This window comes from Gallus gallus, chromosome 2, assembly GCF_016699485.2.
Source record: "Gallus gallus isolate bGalGal1 chromosome 2, bGalGal1.mat.broiler.GRCg7b, whole genome shotgun sequence".
NCBI lineage: Eukaryota > Metazoa > Chordata > Aves > Galliformes > Phasianidae > Gallus > Gallus gallus.
The window spans coordinates 131,058,392-131,083,568 of record NC_052533.1 but is presented as its reverse complement, the minus strand read 5'-3'; the positions used below and the strand labels follow the sequence as shown (position 1 = coordinate 131,083,568).

At 45.1% G+C, this 25,177-nt stretch overlaps 1 protein-coding gene across 2 annotated transcripts in view; it reads left to right on the top strand.

Annotated features, from left to right (window-relative positions):
• Positions 1-10,841, top strand: part of RSPO2 (R-spondin 2) — a 100,562-nt gene extending 89,721 nt beyond the window's left edge. For both annotated transcript variants that reach the window (XM_040678626.2, NM_001319024.3), the window contains exon 5: positions 8,197-10,841. In XM_040678626.2, the coding sequence (XP_040534560.1) occupies positions 8,197-8,306 (110 nt within the window). In that variant the 3' untranslated portion in view covers positions 8,307-10,841. The remainder of the gene's footprint in view (positions 1-8,196) is intronic.
• The last annotated feature ends 14,336 nt before the right edge of the window (positions 10,842-25,177 follow it).

The following is a 25,177-nucleotide window of genomic DNA, read 5'->3' as shown; positions in this document are numbered from 1 at the left end:
GTATTGTGTCGTGAGGGGGTGGGAAAGTTAGGTGGTCCTGTGGTCTGTGTATATCTAACTTTCAACAAACCCTTAAAGAAATTATCTCAGCTTACCTCAGGTCTTTGATCCTGATTTGGTGATATTTCTTACTGTCCTCAGCCAGCTCATGCTCAAGCCTCAATTGCCAGTTGGTCAAAAAAAGTCTTCTAATGGTACTTCTCAGCAAGGCAGGGACAGTTCAAAGAGGTTGCTGCTGTTGCTGTTTTTGTTGTGGTTGGTATTGGGGGTGCAAAGTTTATCCTGTGGCGAGAATTATGCAAACACTTGAATCATTCACTGATCAAACACTCATAAAAAATCCAGGAGGAAAGTTGAGAAAAACTGGATTAGTAGTTTTAAATCCATGCTGAATGTTTATAGAAATTCAATGACCAGACTTTGAGGTGGCCTTTGCAGGCACTGTGTGCCAAAAACACTGTCGTGCTGGGAGCCAGGGGTACAGCAAAGCCCTAGGCTCGTGATGCTTGAAAGCAAAAATAGGCATTGTGGTACTTCTTCTTGAAACAGAATGAATGAGAATGCAAATATCCAACCCATACAAGTTCTTTCTTTTGTGTTCTGGGCCTGCTCTGCAGGCAACAGGAGAAGTCATTGTATAATATTGTAATCTCAAGAGATAAACCAAAGAAGTGGTACCATTTACACGTTCTGTTGGAGTAGCTATGTGAACCTACAGCGTAGCTATTTGAACACCAGTTCTGGAGTGGGAAGGGAAATGTGGTTTCCCTGAAGTGCTGAAACTCTCTCTCCAGTCCAGCTTTTTCCACTGTTTTCTCCATGGCATGTTTGCAGCAAAAAATAATGGCATCAATGTTCTGGGAAAGCTGTGCTGCCCTGTTTTGTCCCTAATGTTCCATGACCCTTCCAACACAGTCAACAGAGATGTTTCTGAAATTGTGACACTGGTTTGAGAATACTGGCCATAAACAAAAGTTTTAGCAAGATGAAATGCCATGTTGGATGTTATACCTGTCTATTTTTGATCAGTGGCTGCACTGCATTTTATTGTCTGTGAAAAACTGATTTGTGACTATTGGGAAAGAAATAAGATTTAGGTATAAAGGGCCCTTTTTGCAAGCTTCTGGTAGTGAGGAGCCCTCTAGGAGCTGTATGATACAGAAGTAACTGGTTACAAAATCAATCAACCTGGCATGCTTAAGAGACTTAGTGGGGTTGCAGATATGTAATAAGTCCAGGAGCCCTCATAGACTGTTGTGAGAAAGTGCCAATGTTTAGGCTGGCAGTAGAGCTACCCTAATACATTTAGGGATAAAACCGTGTACCTCGGTACATCTCTTAAATCCAGACTGGCCATGACTGATACTAGTGACTCGGTCTGTAGCAATTAATTAAATCTGTTGAGGGTTGCTGTGTCACCAAAGTCAACAGGCAAAGGTTGGCCCACATCTGCATTGCTCTGCTCACAGCTCCCACACCAGGAACACAACTCTATGTGAGCAGTCCCTGGCCTATGCTGTCTCCTGAGCCATCCCTCGGGAGGGTCAGGGGAGAGTGGCAACCAAGACAGTTATTCCTTAACTGTAACTGTTGCCCATATAAATAGAGTATATTTACATGTGTATGCATGTTCTTAATATTGTATAAATATTTTTTATTATTTTGAAATTTGCTTCATATTGAACTGCCAAGGGAAGAAGAGAAAACAAAACCACAGACCTTCCAAAGGAAACATTTTGCTTGGCTCTGCTTGCAAGGCATCTGATCTGACACATCACTGACCAAGAGAATACCAGTGAGTCACCTCTATGCCACCAATGTCCACATCATTTGGATTCAGAGATAAATTCACCTAGGGTAAACATTTAGACTTCACTGGAGACCCACCTGTTTTCACATGACTGTGAAAGGATGATGTGATTCAGCATTAAAACATCTGTACTGTTCAGTTCTGGCAGTTTTCTATGATTTCCATGTCACCTTTTGTTTTCAAGCTTTTCTCTTCTTACGCTGTGCTTCTTTTCGCTTTCCTCCCGAGTCTGTAAGTGTGAAACCCTAAATTCTGTATTGTTTAATTAATAGAATTAATTGTTGTTTCTCTAGGCAGAGTAAATGGTACTTCTGTGAAGAAAAATGGATATTCTTTGAAATGATGGAAGTGGAAGCCTGTTTTCAGTTAATCTCACTGCCATCTACCGTACATGTTGTAAAACTGCACCGTGGAGAATGCACTGCTTGTCAGCAAAGCCAAAGTATTCTTCTCAGTCAGTTTGCCCTAAAGTTGAGGAAAAATCCAATGAACTCTTAATAGGCTGTGACGTGTAAATTCTATTCTTTGTGTAGGCCTAGTTTGCTCAACATCATTCAACTCTTGTAAATGAATAAAGAACATTACATAGTTAATGACTTTTCTGAGGTGTCCACTGTTATCATACTTCAGTACTTTGCAAATATTAACCCACCTTTATAATGTCTGGTATTTCAGGAGTAGAAATGGTGGTGCGGACAGCTGATATACATAATATTTTCATAACATCCTTTCTGTTGCTTTCTGAGGGAAATATGTGTATGTAATACTTCAAATGAGAGCAGAAATTCACCCAAGAATACAAGGTACTGGTAGCTGACACTTGACCCTTTCTGTCCCATGTCATTAACCCATCTCCTTTTTTTCCAGTGTCCATCCAAATCCCAGTGTCTTTCACTGCCTGCCCAAAATGACTGTTTTATGTTGGCTGATTCTCCCAAATTACCTTGTTTCTGAAGTACACACTGAGCATAGATGATTTAAGCCTAATTTGATAACATCAAAAATAATTGCAAACTAAATTCTTATCTGTCATGAACTCCATAGCAGTGATTTGTGGTTTGCTATGCTATTAAACCTCACTGTTTTGTCTTCCAGTGTGGACCATGGTTTAGCCATGCTTTAAGCTTGACTTAGTAGCAATGGGGATTTCTTTTCTTTCATTGCAAATACATTTATAAAATTTCTTAACAATTCATGTATTTCTCTGGCAGTTTCTTTATCCACTATTTTTCACCCAACTGAAAATACCAGGAGATAATTTGCCTTTGGAGGATCATTTCTGGACTGAATCTTTCAATTATTTGGGTGGGTTTTTTTTTTTTTTGCAGTCACTGCTTAGCATAGTTTGAACTGCACTGTAAATGAAGAGGAAATGATTAAGCATCCATGGACTTATACATGACAGAAGCTTTCCTCCTGTCACATGAGACAGGGCTTCTCCAGCATCTTACATCTTCTTGTTTCTCTTGATGGGATTTGACTGGTACTAGTCATCCATCCTTCTGCTGTTGCCATTAGTTCATGCAGTGTCTACTATCCTGCAGTGATCCGAATTGAGTTTCAAAACTTCTCTAGCTTACCCTGCAGAGGAGATGCTGCCACATACAGGGTCTGAAGTAGAACTACATCTGTAGGAGGATGATTGACAAGAATACAACATAAAAGGACAAATGAAATGGAAGAAAAGATCAAATAATGCATTGATTAAAGCTTGTTTTTATCCCAGGACATCATTGTGCTTTTACAACTAGCAGGGGAAATTCTGCACCTGAAAATACTAGAAAGGGAAGAAAGCATTCAGGGTTCAATGCTGTTATTCAGTAGTCTTCAGTAGAAGAGAAAAATATTTTAAATAAAGAAAGGAGAATTAAGCATCTTGATTTCTGTAAAACAATTAATATTTTTAAGAGGAGAACACTGAAAAATTGTGGAGGAATTACAGTGTGAAGTAAATACGCAGATAGCTGCTTCTTTTTCTTTTCTTAAATGTTTTAAATTTAAATCCTTACTGCCCTCATGTGGATGTATACTGTTTTCTCCATCAGCTGAAACTGAAAATGGATAGGTCTCACTAGAAGAGCTGTACATACAACAGTATTTATACGGCAAACGAACGATAAATTGGCCACTGAACTAAGCCAGGGGTCTCAAGCAGTGTGGCTGGGGTCCTTTGTTGTCAGGCATGCCCTGAGTGTTAAGAATCTGCCCTCAAGGTGCTGTATGTGGAAAGCTGCCTTTGAAGCTGAAGGAGTTGATGAAGGCTCCCTCTGAACCAAATGATGAACCTGAATGGACTATGGAGTCCATCCAGAAGAAATGTGCAATGTTCCCAAACTCCTTTGAGTTTGCCTGAGGCAAGCCAGGGAACTGAGTCTGTCATAATAGAGCAGCATGCAGCTTCTGTAGGAGCAATGATGATAATGTGATAAATAGCAACAACAAAAAAGAAGAATCACCCACATAGTACCAATAGTTCTTTGGTGTAAGGACAGTATCTGTGTGTATTAGCATAAATAATTTTTTTGAGGAATGGATGTTGGAATTGCAGTATTACCTGTATGTTTATGTACCTTTATCTATATGTCATTAAACTGCTAGAAATTGTAGAATGTTATTAGCTAACAATCAACTGACTATCCTCCTACTATTAAGCATGTAGTCGAAATAGAAGTTTCATGACTAACACTGTAAAGAGACCGATGACTGTGATAATGTATTTAGTATAAAATGATTGCTTATTCATTGGTAATTCATAAAGTAAATAGCAAAACTGAATTGTACAAGATAGCAATAAAGGGTGACTTAGCTTTGCCAGTCTTGCTTCTGTGTAGAACTTGTGAGATACAGAGTGAAAGATAAGGTTATAAAGGGTTTCATTTACTAAATAACCAAACACCAAATCTAGGTGTCTTGGCTCTTTCCTAGGCCCTGTATATATTTCAGTATCCACACCTGACTGTACAGAGCATTAAACACATTTCTACAAATTATGTCTCAGATAGTGAAAGTTGAGGAGCCCTTTTTTAGGTGTGAGGGCTGCTCTGACATTTTCTTATGTTGGCCCACAACGTCAAGGGTGGATGTTGGTGGTACGGCAGTAGAGGCTGAGCCTTCCTGCCAATATGCTGTTACATGTTGATGCTGTGTGACAGATGGCAGCAGAGGGGCACTCTGACAAAATGGTGTCTGACACAGAAGTGTGGACGAAGCAAAAGTGTGTCACTGAATTTCTTCATGCAGACAAAAATTGCACTCATTGACATTTATTTGCTGGTGCTTACTGAACGTTTCTGGAGACCAAAGAGCGGATGTAAGCACAATGAGGTGGTGGATGGGTGGGTCACTTCTACTGGTGCAGATTGTTCTGAGTGTGGCATGCAGGCTCTTGTTCACTGCTGGCAAAAAATGCAGAGCTAATGGTGGTGACTATGTTGAAAAATGGTGTTTTGTAGCTGAGAATTTTCTCTATCAAATAGTGTTATTGACCTCATTGTTTTGGTTTCCAGGGAAATAAATAGAAGGCATTACTTTTGGAGCAACCTACATAGTTTGAGATAAAAATATGTGCTTCAAGCTGGAAAAGTTAAAGTTAGCAACTAGTCAGCATGCAAGGGAAAAGCCAGTTGAGGAATACGGTAATTTGAACAGCCTGTGTTCAGATATCCTGCTTTTCAATTGAATTACTTGTATTTCTCCTATTGCTGTTAACACTAAGGACTTTCAAGGATATGTTGTCTGCAATAATAAAATGAAGATCGTAGATCAGACCTGATGTGGAGGCCTATAACTTGGAGAGAAGAAATGAGGCCTGTGGCTATCTGCCAGCTGACAGGCGGGTGAGGTATCACTGTAGACAACCCAATGTCATGGGAAGAGCATTGCTGGCTGCAGCCCCAGGCACTGCACTCAGCGATCCGCTCCCCAAGGCTCTTGCTGATAAGGATCAGGCTGTGGGGATGAGGAATACTCTGTCAGATACTGTTACCCTGTGTCTGCGCAGCGATGCTGTAACCTGTTATTGATGGAGGAGAGCTGGAGCCAGGCTGGGAAGAAACACTAGGCTGAATAAGGGGCTGTGTCAGAGCCTGGTGTGAGGCCCCAGTGCCTCCCAGCACGCGTGGAGGGGGACTGTTGAGTTTTCCCTTTCTAGCAAGCCTATTTTTATGCAGACTGGGCCATGTAGGTTTCAGCAGTTTGTAGAGGCAGCTTCATCACTTGTACCAGAGGGGTGCCTTGCTCTTCTGGAGGCTCTCTGCAGACACTGGGATGGCTGCTGCAGGGCATCGCGAACACAAGAATGTGTTTGTTGCACAGTGGCTTGTCAGATCATTGAAATCTACTATAGTTCATTTCTGTTTAAGGATGCTGTAATGGGGAGCATGCTAGCAATATAGTTTGGTACCTGTGTTACACAAACTACTTTGTAAGGCTTAGAGATGCACACCAAGTGGGCTGTGTGTCCTTTTACCTGTGCATGTCAGAGTTTTCAGAGGGTAAAAAATAGAATTTGTTACTCTCTGAAACGTACAGTGAACATTTTACTTCACTGGAGGACTCCATAGAGAAAATTAGATGTGGTGCTGAGTAGAAATTGTATTTCCTTGGCTGATTGGTACAGTGAAACTTCACAGTGAAGATCACTAAGCAAGCTGGATAGCGAAACTCCAGTAAAGCTCTAACTGATTCTGATGGTCTTCTGTCTAGCAGCGTTGTCACTTGTTTCAGATCATCTGCTACTTCCTTAATAAATATTTCCAAGATTCAGGTTAAAATAATTAGAATATATTTAAAGTTCAAGAAAGAATGCGGTGTTCAACTATATATTTTGATGCTCCACGATATACCAACTAGTAGAATCACATAATAAAAATCTGGTATGGAAATGTGTATAATCGAAACCATGCTGTTGTAATGCCGCTCTGTGTCAAGTGTTCCTTCTCCCTGACCTCATTAGGTGTGCCTAGTCATTAGATACAGTGTTACTAAAGAGTTTTAACTTAAAAGCGGCTTTGATTAATGATTGGTTGCACTGAAGTTTAACTGTGTAGGATTAACCAGATTTAAAAATGGCAAAATGCCATAGTAGCATTAATGCCAGACTTTAACAAGAAGCAGAAGTAAACTCCAAGGACCCTTATGATTTTCATATGGACTAAACTCATGTTCTCATTAACTTAATGTCCTGTCCTGTTCTGAAAGCTAATGTTCTAATAATTCCTAGAGAATAGTAGCTTAGGCAGCACATTACAAATCTGTAATCCTCATATGTTTAATGAATCATACATTTTGATAATTTTAATATTAGGCTCATTCAACCACGTTCTGTCATTGTAGTTGGAAAGTATGTTTTCACATTTTTGTGTTGTCTGCCATTTGAATTTTGTTTTAATATCTTCTTATTTCAGTTTTCCTGAAGGTTTAGAGTTGGCATCGCTACAGCCTAATATCCTTATTTTTTTCTCAATTGATCACATATTTCTTTATATCATACTGCCAAGAAAATGCCACCAGTCCCACTTAAAGCACTATTCAGTCACCTGAAATCCTACTAAAGTACATAGGATTTAAATATAATGTAATAAAATAAAAGATCATGTAACGCTGAATTGGGTCCGTTCTGTCTAGCATTTTCTCCAGTCCATGGGATCTTTGCTGAGTTAATCAAAATTCATTGATTTATTATTGGAGCTGAACAGGAAGAAACTTTCTCATTTCAGGAATCTGTTAATTCTTTTTGCTGCATTGATCCTGATTTGATGATTTGGGTTATTTTTCAGTGAGCTTCTAGTCACAAGAAGCGTGTAATGAAACTTGTGTTTCAGCGTAGTAACGCACTGTGAGAATTAGGCACTGTGTGTTAATAATTAATAATAGCAGTTATTTACAGAGGCAGCACTCTTTCTGCCAAAGCATCCAGCCAAATGCTTGGGCTGCAATGCCTAATTTCTCATTGAAATCCGGGATATATTAGACTTGACTTAAATAGGATTACTCACTCAAGCAAATTTACGCAAGTGTATAAGGCATGTATCCAGCTTGTAGTGAGTTAGGAGTCTACCTACTTGTTTGGCTCTGGGCCCTAGGCACTTGCATAACGTTCCTTGCATGAATTATCCCATTAAACCAAGACCCGCGTAAACACTGTTACTCATACCAGCAACTCTGTGTGTGTGGACAAGTGCTGACAGTCCAGGATCTTGCTTCCTCTTGTACCATATCAGAAGGTTCTGTTTTCACTAATGATCAGAGTGTATTAACTAAACTTTATATTTGCAGTCCATATTGGTAATTCCCACGCCACTGAGGTTTTTGACTGCATTCTAATACTGCCTTTGTATTTTTTGCTTCATTGACTCAGTGATATTTTTTTCTTTCTTTTTTTTTAGGAAGAAGGGCAACAAAAACAAAGGAGAAGAAAAAGAAGAAAAAGAATTTGATGGAGAGGGCTCAGAAGCAGCACAGCATCTTTTTAGCTACAGACAAAACAAGCCAGTAAAGACTTGATTTATTTTTTTTAATATATTTTTGCAAAGTGCACAAAAGCTGCTATATGCTCCTGCCCATGGATGCACTACGATTCAGCTGCTTTAACAGTATTGGTGGCAAATAACTTGTGAAAAGAAGCCCACAAGCTTGTTTGTTTTATTTATATATTTTTTATTTTATTTTTTCCTCTTATTTTGGACCTGAAGACTTCAAGGTCAGGAGCACACTGAGTTGAATCAGTGGAAGTGGTGCTGAAGTGTGTCAAAGATTTTGTACTGAGTGTTTAGTCAACGTGTTGACACTGAATGGAAGCAGGAAAGAAACCTATGTATCACCATTAGGCGGACTTGTGCATATTTAAATATAAAAAGGAAGTCTTGGAGGTGTAGGTACTATTGCATTTATGGCCTTTGTCTCCTATATGTGTACATTTCAAGAGTAAATGGATATGACTCACATACTTAGCGTTAATATGCATTGTTCTCAACTCCTACTGCGTTGAAACTGTTGTACGAGTATAATAAAACTGCTTTATGACAATATACCACAAGAATCACTGCTTAGAGCTACAAGTGTGCAACAGACTTTATGTGTACATATTACTCTGTCTACGTATAAATGAACATATTTACTGTACATCTATGCATTTTTATGTATAATACTTTATACATGTTTAAAGTTATGTCCTGTTGGTTCTAGTAATATACTTTAAAGTAATCCAGTAAATGTTTACTTTTTACTATGTTTTAAGGATCTTTTCATGTTTCTCAATAGTTACAAACTGGATTTTTTTTCTTGTTTGTAAAGCACATTCAGATGCTAGACTACCTTGTACTGACCCTCACAATGGAGTGTCAGCTCTGAAGTATACTTGCCAGACTGGTAAAATGCAATTCTTTTCTGCTCTTCTTTACTCCTATCTCAGCCCTAGTGTATTTTGTCTCAGAAAAAGTAGGGTAACTTTTAAAGGTGAGGCATGATGATAGATGTTTTGAGCGTCAGGAAAGAAATTTTACAGAAAGTTCTTGGTATCTAAGATTGTATATGTAGTTTTTCAAATGTAATGCACAGTGTTTTATTTCTGTTAGTCCTGATCCAGTCAGATACAGCAACTGAATACCTGAATAGGGAGAAACAAAAGAAAAAACAGTGTGTAATCAGTCATTCAGCAGTATAGCGAGCACCAGTCAGTTTCCCAGTATTGCCAGTTGTCGAAGTTTAGCAAACTTAATCTGCATCTGGGTTGGGGCAAGGTGTCTTTTTAAGTAGCTAAAATGGCTCAGGATGTGTAATTTGGTATCCTTGCATTACCAGGCTTTTATTCAAGGAGACTTTTGAATATCTTCTTGGAAAAGCCCACAACTACAATGCCTGCCACTTATGCTGTCACTTACAGAAGTTATAGTTCTAGGACTAAAACTTGCATCACTACCTGCTCAGACAAAGGTGTTTTGTTAAAAATTGTTTATACTTAAATTTTGACAGGTCTGGCTAAGAAGTTAATTCTATCAAAAGGATCTTTTCTAAATCTAGGACTCTGTGAATGTTTACAAGCTCTGCTTCTATACTCACTTCTGAGCTTGAATTATACTAGCCCCACTGCTACAGGCTCCACCACACCAAAAGCCCTCTCTCTATATTGTCCACTGTGGCAGTTAGCTAACTGCTTGAGGAGTCCATCTCTCCCAGGCACGGGTATTTGGCTTTATTAACACAAAAGTGATTATCTGGAGCCCATCTTCCAAGGGTAGACACTTAGCTTAGTTAGTATTTGAATGGTTTCCCTCATCTCTTTTGTCCTTCTGAAATAGTTTGTAAGTGGGGTCTCTGCAATCACTTGCAGAGAACTGGGGAGTGGAGAGGAAGAAGGCTGCTTAAATGTTCTCTCACTGTGATCCTAGTCAGTAAAGCTTCTGTATGACCTGGTTTAAACTGTACTTGTGTTACCAGGCACATGGAGTCCTGATGTTCTCAAACAAAGGAAAAGACAAAACAGACACCAGAGCCCTATGAATGTATTTTTGAGATATATTTTAGAAAAATCCCACAAGTCTTAGTTTTAGTTTTATGGGTTATATGCTTCATAAGTAAACAAGGAAGTAGAGCATCTATAAGTACAAATATATACTTAATTAGCTAGGAGAAGTGTTGCTAAAAACAACAGAAGTGCAGTATTTAGACACATATGAACATTCCATGAAACTACTTGTGGACTTTCACTTAACCATGAGGTTTTCACCTTTCATTTAGAATATGACCGTATTTACCTAGAACATAATAATGATAAGGACAGTAAGATTTTTCTGACCTGGGCTGCTATTTCAGACTTTAAATGCTCACTTTAAAATAATAGGGGAAAAAAAAAAAAAAAAGGCAATATAAGCTGTAGCTGCCTGTTTGCTTAATGGTTATCAAATTTGGCTGTAAGTGCAGTGAATACCCTCGTACCATCCTTCTAGTAGTGGTTACAGATGTTGTATTAGGCATGTCATAGAAAGAATGCTACAGAATACAATAAAATGTTGTCACAAGCTTCTGACTAAAATATCTTTGGTCCTTTTTAATTCAAGGAGTGTATTCCTTTAGAATAGCACGCGCACAGATGAATTGGAGAAGGTGTATGGATCCAGATTTTCTCCCACTGTACTGGAAAATTTGAGGATCGTCCAGTTATTATTTTGTTGATACTGACAACATGTTTGAAAAGGATACACTGTGCATTAAATACACACTGATTTCTTTCTTCCTAGTCATCTTCATATTGAGTTTTTTCTTGAGAATACAGACACGAGAAACTCATCCTTAAATAACAAGTGCCCTCATATGTAGTTTCTTCTTTGTCCTAGGCAACTGTTTCAATTCCCTTTTGCACAGTAGGTCCTATCAAAATATTCATAACATTCTGAGTTTCATGAGATCATACTTTTCCTGATGTTGGAAAGGACCTCAAGAGACCACCTAGTCCCAAACCCCACTTGTAACAGGACTAAGTATATCTGAAGTGGAGGATTTCATAACCTCTTTAGTCCCCATTGCAGTATTTCCCCACCTTCCCGGGGAACATTTTTTCTTTTGTCCAATAAGAAATTTTATCACTGCAATTTTTGTCTGTTCCCACTTGACTTTCTACTGAGAAGCATCGGTTTAAGTCTCCCCTATAAGCCCTGTTCTGGTAACTGAAGACTGCAGCTAGATTTCCCTCTAGCTCTTTTTTTTCAGGTTAAATACTCACAGATAACCATTTTTTCTTTTTCAAAGCTGTCACTGCCTTCTGAATCTAGACATTTCTGTAAAATACTGGCAGGAATTGGAGCAGTGGAGTGTCTGTCTTCACACTGTTTTTGTGCCCAAAGTTTAACCATTAGCTACTGGAAATTTGCTTAAAACAAAGAAAGATTCGAGTTAGTAAGATTAAGAACTTCCATTCTATATTCATTGGTTTAAAAAAAACATTGTATTACAATTAAGTGCAAAAAGTCTTTTTTCCTAAGCATATATTCTTTTACATTGTATTCACCTTTCTCAGAAGAGACAATTGTATAGCCTATCTCTCCTTTCAGAACCTCTTTATCTTTAGTATGCCCAGCCTTCTCCTGGCCTCCTAGTATGTATCTGCTTAAATGAAACAACAAAAAAATTACAGAAAAACAGGTGCAAGGTTAAAGTAATTATTCTGTGGCTGACTGGTTTTTAATACATCTCAGCTGTTCTTGCTAGTGAGAGGTTGTTGCTACATTTCTCTTTTCTTTCTACTGGGAAAAAAAAAGGAAAACAGTGCTCCACGTTATGGTAATACAAACCTTCCATGCTACAAATGCCAGTATTAGAAAATTGTTCTCTGACACTGCATGCTTAACCTAAAGAGCTATACGAATATTAAAAACAAAAACAAACAAACAAAAAAAGATAAATGCTAGATTGAAAGCTTTTAAATTGAGAAGACTTTTGCAAACAAAGACCAAAATCAGCTTTTCTTTCTTTGCTTCAACTGTTCTACATTACTGAAATAGAATGTAGAATAAAATTGATTGAGTATGACCTGCACAAGTACCATACCTTTTTAAATGGATGAGGCTAGTAATGACTGACGCTACCTCTTAACTGAAGGTAAAACAGACTTTTGAATTCAAAAAGCACATCTCTTTCCCTTCACCAACAAGATGTACTTGTCTCTTGACACTAGTTCACTTCCACTTATGATGGTGTAAGCCAGCATGAATTCCAGTACGCTGATGTTATTTTGGACAGACACCAACAAGAACAAAATGTACCCTTCTGAACATGTAACCTACAAACAAATATCAGCTTCTTGTTTAGCTCTTTACTGAAAACACTGAGCTTGGCATTGTTTCTTTCATGAAAGCCTCTGTCCAGGAGAGAGGAAACAATATTAAATTTAGGAACTGTTAGTGCAACCTGACCTACATGATGCCTTTAGCTCACTGTGCAACTCTCTAAGGCTCCAACAGATTTTTTAAATTATTTTCATTTTTTATGCAAGGTAGAACTATACTATATGTCTGTGAACTCCAGTGAAGCTGGATCCTTACCTAAGCTGGTAGGTAGTATTTCTGTGATTATGCCTGCTGAGAAATTGCTGCCCTATCTCCCTGTTTTCAAGTTATTTCTTCAGTGACGCTCATGTAATCTTGTTCATTTTAATTGAGCAATACAAAAAAAAACAAAACAAAACAAAAAATCCCCAACTAATAGCTTATAGACCACAAATGAATAAACACTGGTTTGTTTTTCCCCAGTCACTTCTCAAAATAGAAATTAACCTCAAGAGAGAAAAGTGATTACCCAAACAGTGGCACTTGGAGTATATGTCTTGGCTTGCAAATACTATAGCTTTCCGACTAAACTTTAAGGGGGCTTTACAGGAATCACAGAATCATTAAGGTTGCAAATAACATCTAAGATCATCTAGTCCAACCATCAACCCATCACCACCATGCCAACTAAATCACATCCCTGACATCTATCCTCTTCTTGAAAACCTTCCCACCACTCATACAGAGCAGCCTGTTCCAATGCATTATAGCTCTTTCTGAGAAGAAATGTTTCCTAACACCCAGCCTGAACCCCTGGTGCAACTTTAGTCCATTACCTCTCATCCCATCACTGTTACCTGAGAGAAGATGCTGACCCTCACCTCGCCACAACCTCCTTTCTGGTAGTCTTTCTGGTAGAGAGCAATAAGGTTTCTCCGAGCCTCTTCTCCAGACTGAACAATCCCAGTTCCCTCAGCTGATCTTCATAGGAGTTGTGCTCCAGACCCCTCAATTTGTTGCCTTTCCCTGGACACACTCCAGGACCTCAATGTCTTTCCTGTAGTGATGGGTCCAAAACTGAACACAGCACTCAACGTGCATCATCACTAGAGCTGATTACAGGGGGAAATGAGATGGTGGGGTTCAACATCTTGAGTGGAAGAAGTAAGGCAAAAAGTAGCATTGCTACCATGGACCTTTTGGAACACCAACTTCAACCTTTTCCAGGGCCTACTTGGAGACACCTCATGGGCTGGTGTGCTAGAAGGTAAGGGGGCCCGTGAGAGCTGAGCGACATTTAAACAGCACTTCTTCCAAGTTCAGGATCAGTGCATCCCTAAGAGTAGGAAATTGGGGAAGGGAGGCAGGACACCTGTGTGGGTGAGCAAAGAGCTCATGGATAAGATCAAAGAGAAGGTCTATGAAATGTAGAAAAACTGCCTGTCCTCCTGGGAGGAGTATAGGAGTGATGTCAGGGCCTGCAGGGATGTGATGAGGAAGGCTAAAGCCCATGGGCCCAGATGTGGGTGCATCCACATGTGTGATTCACCTGGAGTACTGTATCAAGTTCTGGGCTCCCTGGTACAAAAAAGACAGGGATCTCCTGGAGACAGTCCAGTGGAGGGCCACAAAGATGAAAAAGGGCCTGGAGCATCTCCCCCAAGAGGAAAGGCTGGATGACCTGGGTCGGTTCATCCTTGAGAAAAGAAGACTGAGAGGGGACCTGATTCATGTTTATAAATATCTTAAGTGTGGGAGTCAAAGGGACATGGCCAACCTCTTCACAGCGGTCTGTGGGGACAGGACAAGGGCATGTCTGTGCCCAGGGCCATAAACTGGAGCACAGGAAGTTCTGCACCAATATCCGACAGAACTTCTTCACAGTGAGGGCAATGGAGCACTGGAACAGGCTGCCCAGGGAGGTTAGTGGAGTGTTCTTCCCTGGAGATATTCAAGACCTGCCTGGATGCCTACCTGTGCAACCTGCTGCAGGGAGCCTGCTTTGGCATGCAGTTGGACTTGATGATCTCTAGAGGTCCCTTCCAACCCCTCCAATTCTGTGATTCTGTTTCTGTGATTCTGTGATTTTGCTATGTAACAGGCTGTTATATTTCATTCATCTGAGACACATACCTAGGTGCAGGAGCCTCATTAGATATTGCCTCTGAATCTGTAGATCTTTCAGATGCCACTGTAGTCATCTGATTTGTAAGATCCCAGGAGGATCATAGAAACATCCAGTGAATCACCATGAATTTAGGAAGGCATGAATTTGTAAAAATAAGCTTGGCTAGTGTCTAAAGTGTCATCCCATTTTTGAGAAAATTCATATTGGCATTCATTCAGATGTAGATAAAGACAGAAACAAACACATTCCAAAGACTTTCTTTCCAGGCTGAAGAACAATGTAATCTTAAACTGGCAAGAATCCTACCCTTAAATGTTTTGGAAGTTAACATCAGATGTCATCAGAAGCACAGTCTCACAAATGCTATTCGCCAGTGAAGTCTCTCTATGGCAAGATTCCATAAAGTTTCAGCCCTTCAAAGCAAAGTACTTCTAAAATGCATGTTATATTTACATGTTTCATAACAGTTTTTTAATAACAGTAGTTCAGAAAGATATGATATTGTGTATATGTGGAATTAAAAAATGCATGTATCGCAGGACACATTTTAAAATAAAATGAGGTCACTGAATATCTTTACTGACTAGGAGTAGCTGTACCTTTAGGACTGCATAAAGCTATGTGCTATATGGGGTAGTGTGTAGCACATTCAGCTGCAGATCTGATATGAGGATGGATCTAGTCAGAATTTTCTTTGTGAATGGGAATACAGAAATTTATTTCACTATTAAAAGCTGAACTTGTAGATGAGATCTTGGCATCTTCCCATTCACTCTATGTAGGTAAATTTGTCACCTTCTGATGGAATAAATCTTTCATGGAGACAAAAAGTCTTCGTGAAAAATACAATTGCTAATGCAGTTTTTCATCAGTGGGGGACAGCATGAACTGAAAAACTAATATAAGCTTAGTAAGCCTTCAGAATTCTGAAAATACTCTCATTTCTTCCAGGAGTGTTGTTTTTACCAGTTCTGGTATCTCTGGATCACAGAAGAGATAGAAAGCATGTGTGCAAATGAGAACTTCTCAACAGAATAAGAAGACACTGGCCAGAGCCCAATGTCTTGCATATTCAACGCCAGTTCAATGCCAGGTATACAAATCACTACATAGAAGACTGTGAGCTTCGGAATTGTTACTTGGTTTTTTATAAAAAGTTGCCAGGCTTCTAGCTTCTACTCTTTTGTTTGTAGAAAAACTAAAAGAAGAAAACATTATTTATTTATAGAATAGAATCATAGAATCATAAAATGGCCTGGGTTGAAAAGGACCACAGTGAACATCTCGTTCCAACCACCCTGCTATGTGTGGGGTCGCCAACCACCACACCAGGCTGCCCAGAGCCACATCCAGCCTGACCTTGAATGCCTCCAGGGATGGGGCATCCACAGCCTCCTTGGGCAACCTGTTCCAGTGTGTCACCACCCTCTGTGTGAAAAACTTCCTCCTAATATCTAACCTAAACCTCCCCTGACTCAGCTTAAAGCCATTCCCCCTTGTTCTGTCACTATCCACCCTTGTAAACAGTCGTTCCCCCTCCTGTTTATATGCTTCCTGCAAGCACTGGAAGGCCACAATGAGGTCTCCCTGGAGCCTTCTGTTCTCCAAGCTAAACAAGCCCAGTTCCCTCAACCTTTCCTCACAGGAGAGGTGCTCCAGCCCTCTGATCATCTTAGTGGCCCTCCTCTGGACCCACTCCAAGAACTCCATGTCCTTCCTGTACTGGGGGTCCCAGGCCTGGACGCAGTACTCCAGATGGGGTCTCACAAGAGCTGAATAGAGGGGGACAATTGCCTCCCTCTCCCTGCTGGCCACCCCATTTTTAATGCAGCCCAGAACACAGTTGGACTTCCGGGCTGCAAGCGCACACTGCTGGCTCATGTCCAGCTTCTCGTCTACCAGGAACCCCAAGTCCTTCTCTGCAGGGCTACTCTCAAGGAGATCTTCCCACAGATTGTATAAATACCTGGGATTGCCCCAGCTCAAGTGCAACATCCTGCACTTGACCTTGTTGAACTTCGTTATTGCATATGGTGTTGATCCCTCGAGCATTTTATTACTATAGTCCTTCATCCTGCCCAACGCTGTGTGCAGTACTCAAGTGTCATTTCCTCCTCACTCACCAAAAGAAGTAACTATGACAAAAATCAGAGTGTGGCATTTCTCACCCAAGGAAGAAGTGGTCAAATAGGCTTGCTGAATTAGGAGCTAGGGAAGACTTCCTTGCTAGTTCTAGTTCTTGTAAACCAGAAGCATTTCCCAGTTGCTAGCCTTTTTCAGCGGCAATCGATTCCTGGCTGGCAATGAGACAGCAGTGCACCCTGGTGGCCAAGAAGACCAAGGGGATTCTGGGGTGCATTAAAGGGAGTATGGCCAGCTGGTCAAGAGGGGTGATCTTCCCTCTCTACTCTGTCCCGATCAGGCCTCACCTGGAGTACTGTATCCAGTTCTAGGTTCCCTGGTACAAAAAAGACAGGGATCTCCTGGAGACAGTCCTGTGGAGGGCCACAAAGATGAAAAAGGGCCTGTAGCATCTGCCCTGTGAGGAAAGGCTGGGTGACCTGGGTCGGCTCATCCTTGAGAAAAGAAGACTGAGAGGGGACCTGATTCATGTTTATAAATATCTTAAGTGTGGGAGTCAAAGGGATATGGCCAACCTCTTCACAGTGGTCTGTGGGGACAGGACAAGGGGAAATGGCCATAAACTGAAGCATAGGAAGTTCTGCACCGATATGCAGTGAGGCCACAGTGAGGGCGATGGAGCACTAGAACAGGCTGCTCAGGGAGGTTGTGGATTCTCCTTCTCTGGAGATATTCAAGACCCCCCTGGATGCCTACCTGTGCAGCATGCTGTAGGGGGCCTGCTTTGCAGGGGGGCTGGACTCAGTGGTCTCTAGAGGTCACCTCTGACCCCTAACATTCTGTAATTCTGTGATTCTGTGATCCAGACTATGAGCAAGAGAATGCAAATACTGTTCCAGGACATAACCACCCATTACTATATCCCAAAATTTAAGGCCAGAATTAAGGAAGAACTGAGCCTAGGCATCTAATCTACCTAATGTCCATTGAATGATTTGAGCTTCCAACCTCAAACAGTATAGTAAGTCTAAGCTGTCTGCCTGCACTGCTTTTTATAACCTTACCTCAGTATCATTTACATAGTGTCTTAGCTTTGCTTTTCAATTCATATACGTCTGGGCAGGAAAGGTAAAGAAAGAGGAGGCAGCTAATTCTTAGCTCATCTTTTAGCCTCCAACAAACAGCTATTAAGCGCTTATACTCAGTAATGATGAAACTCAAGTGCCAGTATGTAAGCAGATTTTACTGTATAATGTAATAATTGGGTATCTCAGTATCTTTCCAGGTCAACAGTATTGACAACATCTGCTTGGTTGATAGTTCCACCCATGTTCCACTGCTATTTGACAGCTACTCATCAGGATCCCACAGTTCCTGCCACTGTTAGAAGTAATTGCCTCTATGACCCTTTTTAGGAGTCTCCTTCAAGTAACTTACATGATTGTCAAGGTTTTATGATTTTTGGTTATTGGTATTCCACATCAGAACATCACATGGTGCACTGAGAGTTAAAGAGTTAATGCTCCAGGTCTGGGTACCTGTCCCAGAAGAGAAGAACTACAGACTGCATCCTCCAGAGGGCTGTTCGCTGTTCTGTTACCATTTCCACTCAGAGGGAAAGATAAAACACTTCGTAGATGACTAGACACCTATTTTCCTTAACCGACCGTCCGGCTTGTCTCTGTTGCTGGTGCCATATCACTCCAGCTTACTTAGAGTAAGGCCTTCGGTTTTTGGATGCTTTCTCTCATTTGATTTATTAGCTTCAAATCTAATTATATCCTACTATATTGTACTACCGTGTATCATCTTGCATTCTGAAATCTTATTAGTAAATTAGTTTGTTTTTCCTCAGATCGTTGCCGCAGTATTGTTTCTAGGCCCATCTCCCTACCCTTTTCCCATTTTACCTTTTTTCCCGTTCCAAGGTTGTGGGTCGGAGGATACCCCTACCCAGCTAGTCACGGAGCTGGGCCGAACCAGCCTGCAAACTGCTGACAATGACACATAAGCATTCCAACCAAAATGAAACCGATATAAAGATGTGAGTACAAAAATCAGAAGTACAGAAAAGCATACTTATTTTTTAAATTTATTTTTATTTTAATATATAATTTTTTTTTTAATTTAGGCCTTCCAAAAGGCCTGCCTGCCTGCCTGCCTTGGCTGACTGGCTGGCTGGAGTTGCAACCCCTGCCTGCCTGCCTGCCTTGGCTGACTGGCTGGCTGGAGTCATGGCCCCTGCCTGCCTGCCTGCCTTGGCTGACTGGCTGGCTGGAGTCGCGGCCCCTGCCTGCCTGCCTGCCTTGGCTGACTGGCTGGCTGGAGTCGTGGCCCCTGCCTGCCTGACTGCCTTGGCTGACTGGCTGGCTGGAGTCGCGGCCCCTGCCTGCCTGCCTGCCTTGGCTGACTGGCTGGCTGGAGTCGTGGCCCCTGTTTGCCTGCCTGCCTGCCTTGGCTGACTGGCTGGCTGGAGTCATGGCCCCTGTTTCCCTGCCTGCCTGCCTTGGCTGACTGGCTGGCTGGAGTCATGGCCCCTCTTTGCCTGCCTGCCTGCCTTGGCTGACTGGCTGGCTGGAGTCATGGCCCCTCTTTGCCTGCCTGCCTGCCTTGGCTGACGGGCTGGCTGGAGTCGCGGCCCCTGCCTGCCTGCCTGCCTTGGCTGACTGGCTGGCTGGAGTCGCGGCCCCTGCCTGCCTGCCTGCCTTGGCTGACTGGCTGGCTGGAGTCGCGGCCCCTGCCTGCCTGCCTGCCTTGGCTGACTGGCTGGCTGGAGTCGTGGCCCCTGCCTGCCTGCCTTGGCTGACTGGCTGGCTGGAGTCGCGGCCCCTGTTTGCCTGCCTGCCTTGGCTGACTGGCTGGCTGGAGTTGTGGCCCCTGCCTGCCTGCCTGCCTTGGCCGACTGGCTGGCTGGAGTCGCGGCCCCTGCCTGCCTGCCTGCCTTGGCTGACTGGCTGGCTGGAGTCGCGGCCCCTGCCTGCCTGCCTGCCTTGGCTGACGGGCTGAATGGGGTCATGGCCCTTGCCTGCCTGCCTGCCTTGGCTGACTGGCTGACTGGAGTTGCGGCCCCTGCCTGCCTGCCTTGGCTGACTGGCTGGCTGGAGTCGCGGCCCCTGCCTGCCTGCCTGCCTTGGCTGACTGGCTGGCTGGAGTCATGGCCCCTGTTTCCCTGCCTGCCTGCCTTGGCTGACTGGCTGGCTGGAGTCATGGCCCCTCTTTGCCTGCCTGCCTGCCTTGGCTGACTGGCTGGCTGGAGTCATGGCCCCTCTTTGCCTGCCTGCCTGCCTTGGCTGACGGGCTGGCTGGAGTCGCGGCCCCTGCCTGCCTGCCTGCCTTGGCTGACTGGCTGGCTGGAGTCGCGGCCCCTGCCTGCCTGCCTGCCTTGGCTGACGGGCTGAATGGGGTCATGGCCCTTGCCTGCCTGCCTGCCTTGGCTGACTGGCTGACTGCAGTTGCGGCCCCTGCCTGCCTGCCTTGGCTGACTGGCTGGCTGGAGTCGCGGCCCCTGCCTGCCTGCCTGCCTTGGCTGACTGGCTGGCTGGAGTTGCGGCCCCTGCCTGCCTGCCTGCCTTGGCTGACTGGCTGGCTGGAGTCGTGGCCCCTGCCTGCCTGCCTTGGCTGACTGGCTGGCTGGAGTCGCGGCCCCTGCCTGCCTGCCTGCCTTGGCTGACTGGCTGGCTGGAGTCGCGGCCCCTGCCTGCCTGCCTGCCTTGGCTGACTGGCTGGCTGGAGTCGCGGCCCCTGCCTGCCTGCCTGCCTTGGCTGACTGGCTGGCTGGAGTTGCGGCCCCTGCCTGCCTGCCTGCCTTGGCTGACTGGCTGGCTGGAGTCGCGGTCCCTGCCTGCCTGCCTGCCTTGGCTGACTGGCTGGCTGGAGTCGTGGCCCCTGCCTGCCTGCCTGCCTTGGCTGACTGGCTGGCTGGAGTCGCGGCCCCTGCCTGCCTGCCTGCCTTGGCTGACTGGCTGGCTGGAGTCGTGGCCCCTGCCTGCCTGCCTTGGCTGACTGGCTGGCTGGAGTCGTGGCCCCTGTTTGCCTGCCTGCCTTGGCTGACTGGCTGGCTGGAGTCGCGGCCCCTGCCTGCCTGCCTGCCTTGGCTGACTGGCTGGCTGGAGTTGCGGCCCCTGCCTGCCTGCCTGCCTTGGCTGACTGGCTGGCTGGAGTCGTGGCCCCTGCCTGCCTGCCTGCCTTGGCTGACTGGCTGGCTGGAGTCGCGGCCCCTGCCTGCCTGCCTGCCTTGGCTGACGGGCTGAATGGGGTCATGGCCCTTGCCTGCCTGCCTGCCTTGGCTGACTGGCTGGCTGGAGTTGCGGCCCCTGCCTGCCTGCCTTGGCTGACTGGCTGGCTGGAGTCGCGGCCCCTGCCTGCCTGCCTGCCTTGGCTGACTGGCTGGCTGGAGTCGCGGCGCCTGCCTGCCTTGGCTGACTGGCTGGCTGGAGTCGCGGCCCCTGCCTGCCTGCCTGCCTTGGCTGACTGGCTGGCTGGAGTCGCGGCCCCTGCCTGCCTGCCTGCCTTGGCTGACTGGCTGGCTGGAGTTGCGGCCCCTGCCTGCCTGCCTGCCTTGGCTGACTGGCTGGCTGGAGTCGTGGCCCCAGCCTGCCTGCCTTGGCTGACTGGCTGGCTGGAGTCGCGGCCCCTGCCTGCCTGCCTGCCTTGGCTGACTGGCTGGCTGGAGTCGCGGCCCCTGCCTGCCTGCCTGCCTTGGCTGACGGGCTGAATGGGGTCATGGCCCTTGCCTGCCTGCCTGCCTTGGCTGACTGGCTGACTGGAGTTGCGGCCCCTGCCTGCCTGCCTGCCTTGGCTGACTGGCTGGCTGGAGTCGCGGCCCCTGCCTGCCTGCCTGCCTTGGCCGACTGGCTGGCTGGAGTCGCGGCCCCTGCCTGCCTGCCTGCCTTGGCTGACTGGCTGGCTGGAGTCGCGGCCCCTGCCTGCCTGCCTGCCTTGGCCGACTGGCTGGCTGGAGTCGCGGCCCCTGCCTGCCTGCCTGCCTTGGCTGACTGGCTGGCTGGAGTCGCGGCCCCTGCCTGCCTGCCTGCCTTGGCTGACTGGCTGGCTGGAGTCGCGGCCCCTGCCTGCCTGCCTGCCTTGGCTGACTGGCTGGCTGGAGTCGCGGTCCCTGCCTGCCTGCCTGCCTTGGCTGACTGGCTGGCTGGAGTCGTGGCCCCTGCCTGCCTGCCTGCCTTGGCTGACTGGCTGGCTGGAGTCGCGGCCCCTGCCTGCCTGCCTGCCTTGGCTGACTGGCTGGCTGGAGTCGTGGCCCCTGCCTGCCTGCCTTGGCTGACTGGCTGGCTGGAGTCGTGGCCCCTGCCTGCCTGCCTGCCTTGGCTGACTGGCTGGCTGGAGTCGCGGCCCCTGCCTGCCTGCCTGCCTTGGCTGACGGGCTGGCTGGAGTCGCGGCCCCTGCCTGCCTGCCTGCCTTGGCTGACTGGCTGGCTGGAGTCGCGGCCCCTGCCTGCCTGCCTGCCTTGGCTGACTGGCTGACTGGAGTTGCGGCCCCTGCCTGCCTGCCTGCCTTGGCTGACTGGCTGGCTGGAGTCGTGGCCCCTGCCTGCCTGCCTTGGCTGACTGGCTGGCTGGAGTCGTGGCCCCTGCCTGCCTGCCTGCCTTGGCTGACTGGCTGGCTGGAGTCGCGGCCCCCGCCTACCAGCCTTTGTTGAGTGGCTGGTTTGTGTCATAATTGGTGTTCTGATGTCAGGATCCTCCTATTTATAGCAGTTTGCTGTGAGATGGCCTGTGACATCATAAGTCCGTGGCATTGTGACCCTATTAAATTCCCAGGACAACAAAAATATGGCTGTGTTGTGTGAGGAGAGGCTATGGCCTGAGAGTTGTCTTAGTTGTCACAATTGCGTTTCTGTGCTGCTCCATTTTAAGGTCATTTTTCTGTATTGTTTTCACTGTTGATTCCAATGAAGACCTGGATGTTTCATTAAGTCAGTTTGTGGATGATTCTAAGCTGGAGGTGTGTTGTGTTCCTTGTGGGCAGACAGGCCTTGCACCAATATCTGGATAAATTTCAGGGTGGTCCCCATATGTGTGAAGAAGTATAAGTGTGGGTTCTGCACCCGGGATGGTGTAGCCCCGGCAGTACATCAGACTGGGTGACAAGGGACTGGAGAGCAGCCCCGCAAAAAGAGATCTGGGCATTCTGCTTGGTGAGAACTTGAATCTGCGCTGGCAATGCACACTGGCAGCCAGAAGGGCCAACCATACCCTGGGGCACACCAGGCCCAGCACTGCTGGGTGAGGGAAGTGGTTGTCTGGCTCTGCTGTGTGCTGTGTGGCAGCACCTCCAGCACTGGGTACAGGCAATTTCTTTGTAGCAAAATGCAACACTATATAGACATTCCACTGCTGTACAAAGCAGCACAGCTTCTCTTTGCAATCTATTTTTTTTTTAGGTTTCAACAAATAGGTTAGAACCCTTGCACAACCCTTGTGGGAACATTTGAAGACTGGTGTTAATGAGAAAACATCCCCAGTCTGTGTACTGTGTGTCTCAATTTCATGAAGATAAAAAATACCCAGTGATCTTTTGGGAGAGATACTAGAATACTCAGTGGTCATGCTAAAAGATAGAATCATAGAATCATGGAATCATCAAATCATAGAGTGGCCTGGGTTGAAAAGAACAGGTAGTGAACCACTGATGGTCACTGCTGCATCCAGCAGACTCTGAAACAGGAAAAATCCATCCCTTACAAACAACCTGAGCCAAACCCAGAAGCCACCAGTGCTGCTATCCAAAAATATTTTAGGAAGAGACTGACAGCTGCTGGGGTCTGAAGAGGTACTCTTATAGCAGGAAATTCTCCATGCTGAAGGGGTTATGGACACTCTGAGGGACTTGTGGCCAACTTGCACCAGGGCACAGACAACCCCCAGGACACTGCAACCCACTCTGGGACAAGTACACCTCCTAGTCCGTGCAGCTGTGGGTGTGCCTAGGTAGGGGCACCCTGTGCCCCTGTGCCAATGCTGGGGCACATCTCAGGGTCTGCAGCTCAATCCTCATTGGAGGAGTTTTGATGGACTGAGTGGGACTAACAACTTGAAGAAATGTAAATCAATAGCCTGTACTTGGTAGCAACAATATTGTTAGGTATCCAGGTTAAAGAAAATACCATTAAATGGAAATTATTCTGAGTGTCATAGAATCATTAATGCTGGAAAAGACTACTCAGATCATCTAGTCCAACCATCAACCCATTAAACCATGTTCCTCAGTTCCACAGTGCCCCACCAAGTTCCTCCAGGGCACAGAAAGGGACAGCTGAGGTGCAGTGTTCCAGCTTTGGCAGGATTCCTGTGAACCAGGAGTTTACAAGCTCCCATTGACCATTCCTTGATGTTTGCAACACGTGTATAATAGAGCAACCTGAAGTTCCAGGTGTGTCATGTCGGGTTGATGAATCTATCAGTTTTCTTTGGTTGTAGTTTCTATTCAGTGGCTGTAATGCAAATTATGAGAAGCCAAAGGAGAAAGCTGCAAATTATTGGGTACTGTCAACTTCAGTATCTTCAGTCTGATGGATCTGTGATTTGACAATATTCTACTTGTCAGTCACTCTTGTAAAATATTAACACAATTGATTATCAGGTGTATTAGCCAAATGCTCACTCTAAAAGCAAGTGCAGTCAGAATTCCAGGGACACTGTTGCTCACTTAGGCTGCTCACACTTGTGTTGCAGAACATCTGCTAAAACTCAAGGGCTGCTCAGCTGCTCATTGCTGGCCTGTGACAGCTGAGCTGTTTAGAGGTTTGGTGCTCTCTAGGAAATCCTCATTGAGGGATTTCTGAGCACAAACATTGTTGCCCAATTGCAAGGAGATGGGACCAGAGGGAAGACTCCACCAGATATTGGTGGCATCCCTTGGTGATGGGAATAGGCTCTTGGCAGTGGGAAGAAATCCACAGTGCAGTAAAGGAGGGTTGCCCATTCTCCCTTCCAAACAAAATATGAATTTTAAGGCTATTTTTTTTGTTAATGATGAAGGAAAACACCACTAGCATTACAGCATAAAGTGAAAGAGCTGTGATGACAGCCTCCAGCACATCTGCTTGTGGAACCACAGTAGCAAGGTTAGTAGAAATATCTACTAAGAGGACCATCTGTCTGTCCTTAATAAGCACTGTTAGTTTAATTGCCCCCACTACCGATGTCTCAGCAGCAGGAAGAGGAAAGGGATTGCCTGTCAGGTGGAGTGGGAGTGACAGGACAGTCTGCAGTACAGACTGCTGCACTCTGTTGAATGCATGATAAAACTGCCAGCCAGCACAGACAAGAAATTATGAACCTAAGCTATAGCTTAAAATTAGAAAGGCCTCTTCAAAAATTCTTGCAGCTTTTTTTTTTCTTTTTCTGTGTGTGTGTGTGTGTGTGTATGACTGTATGTAA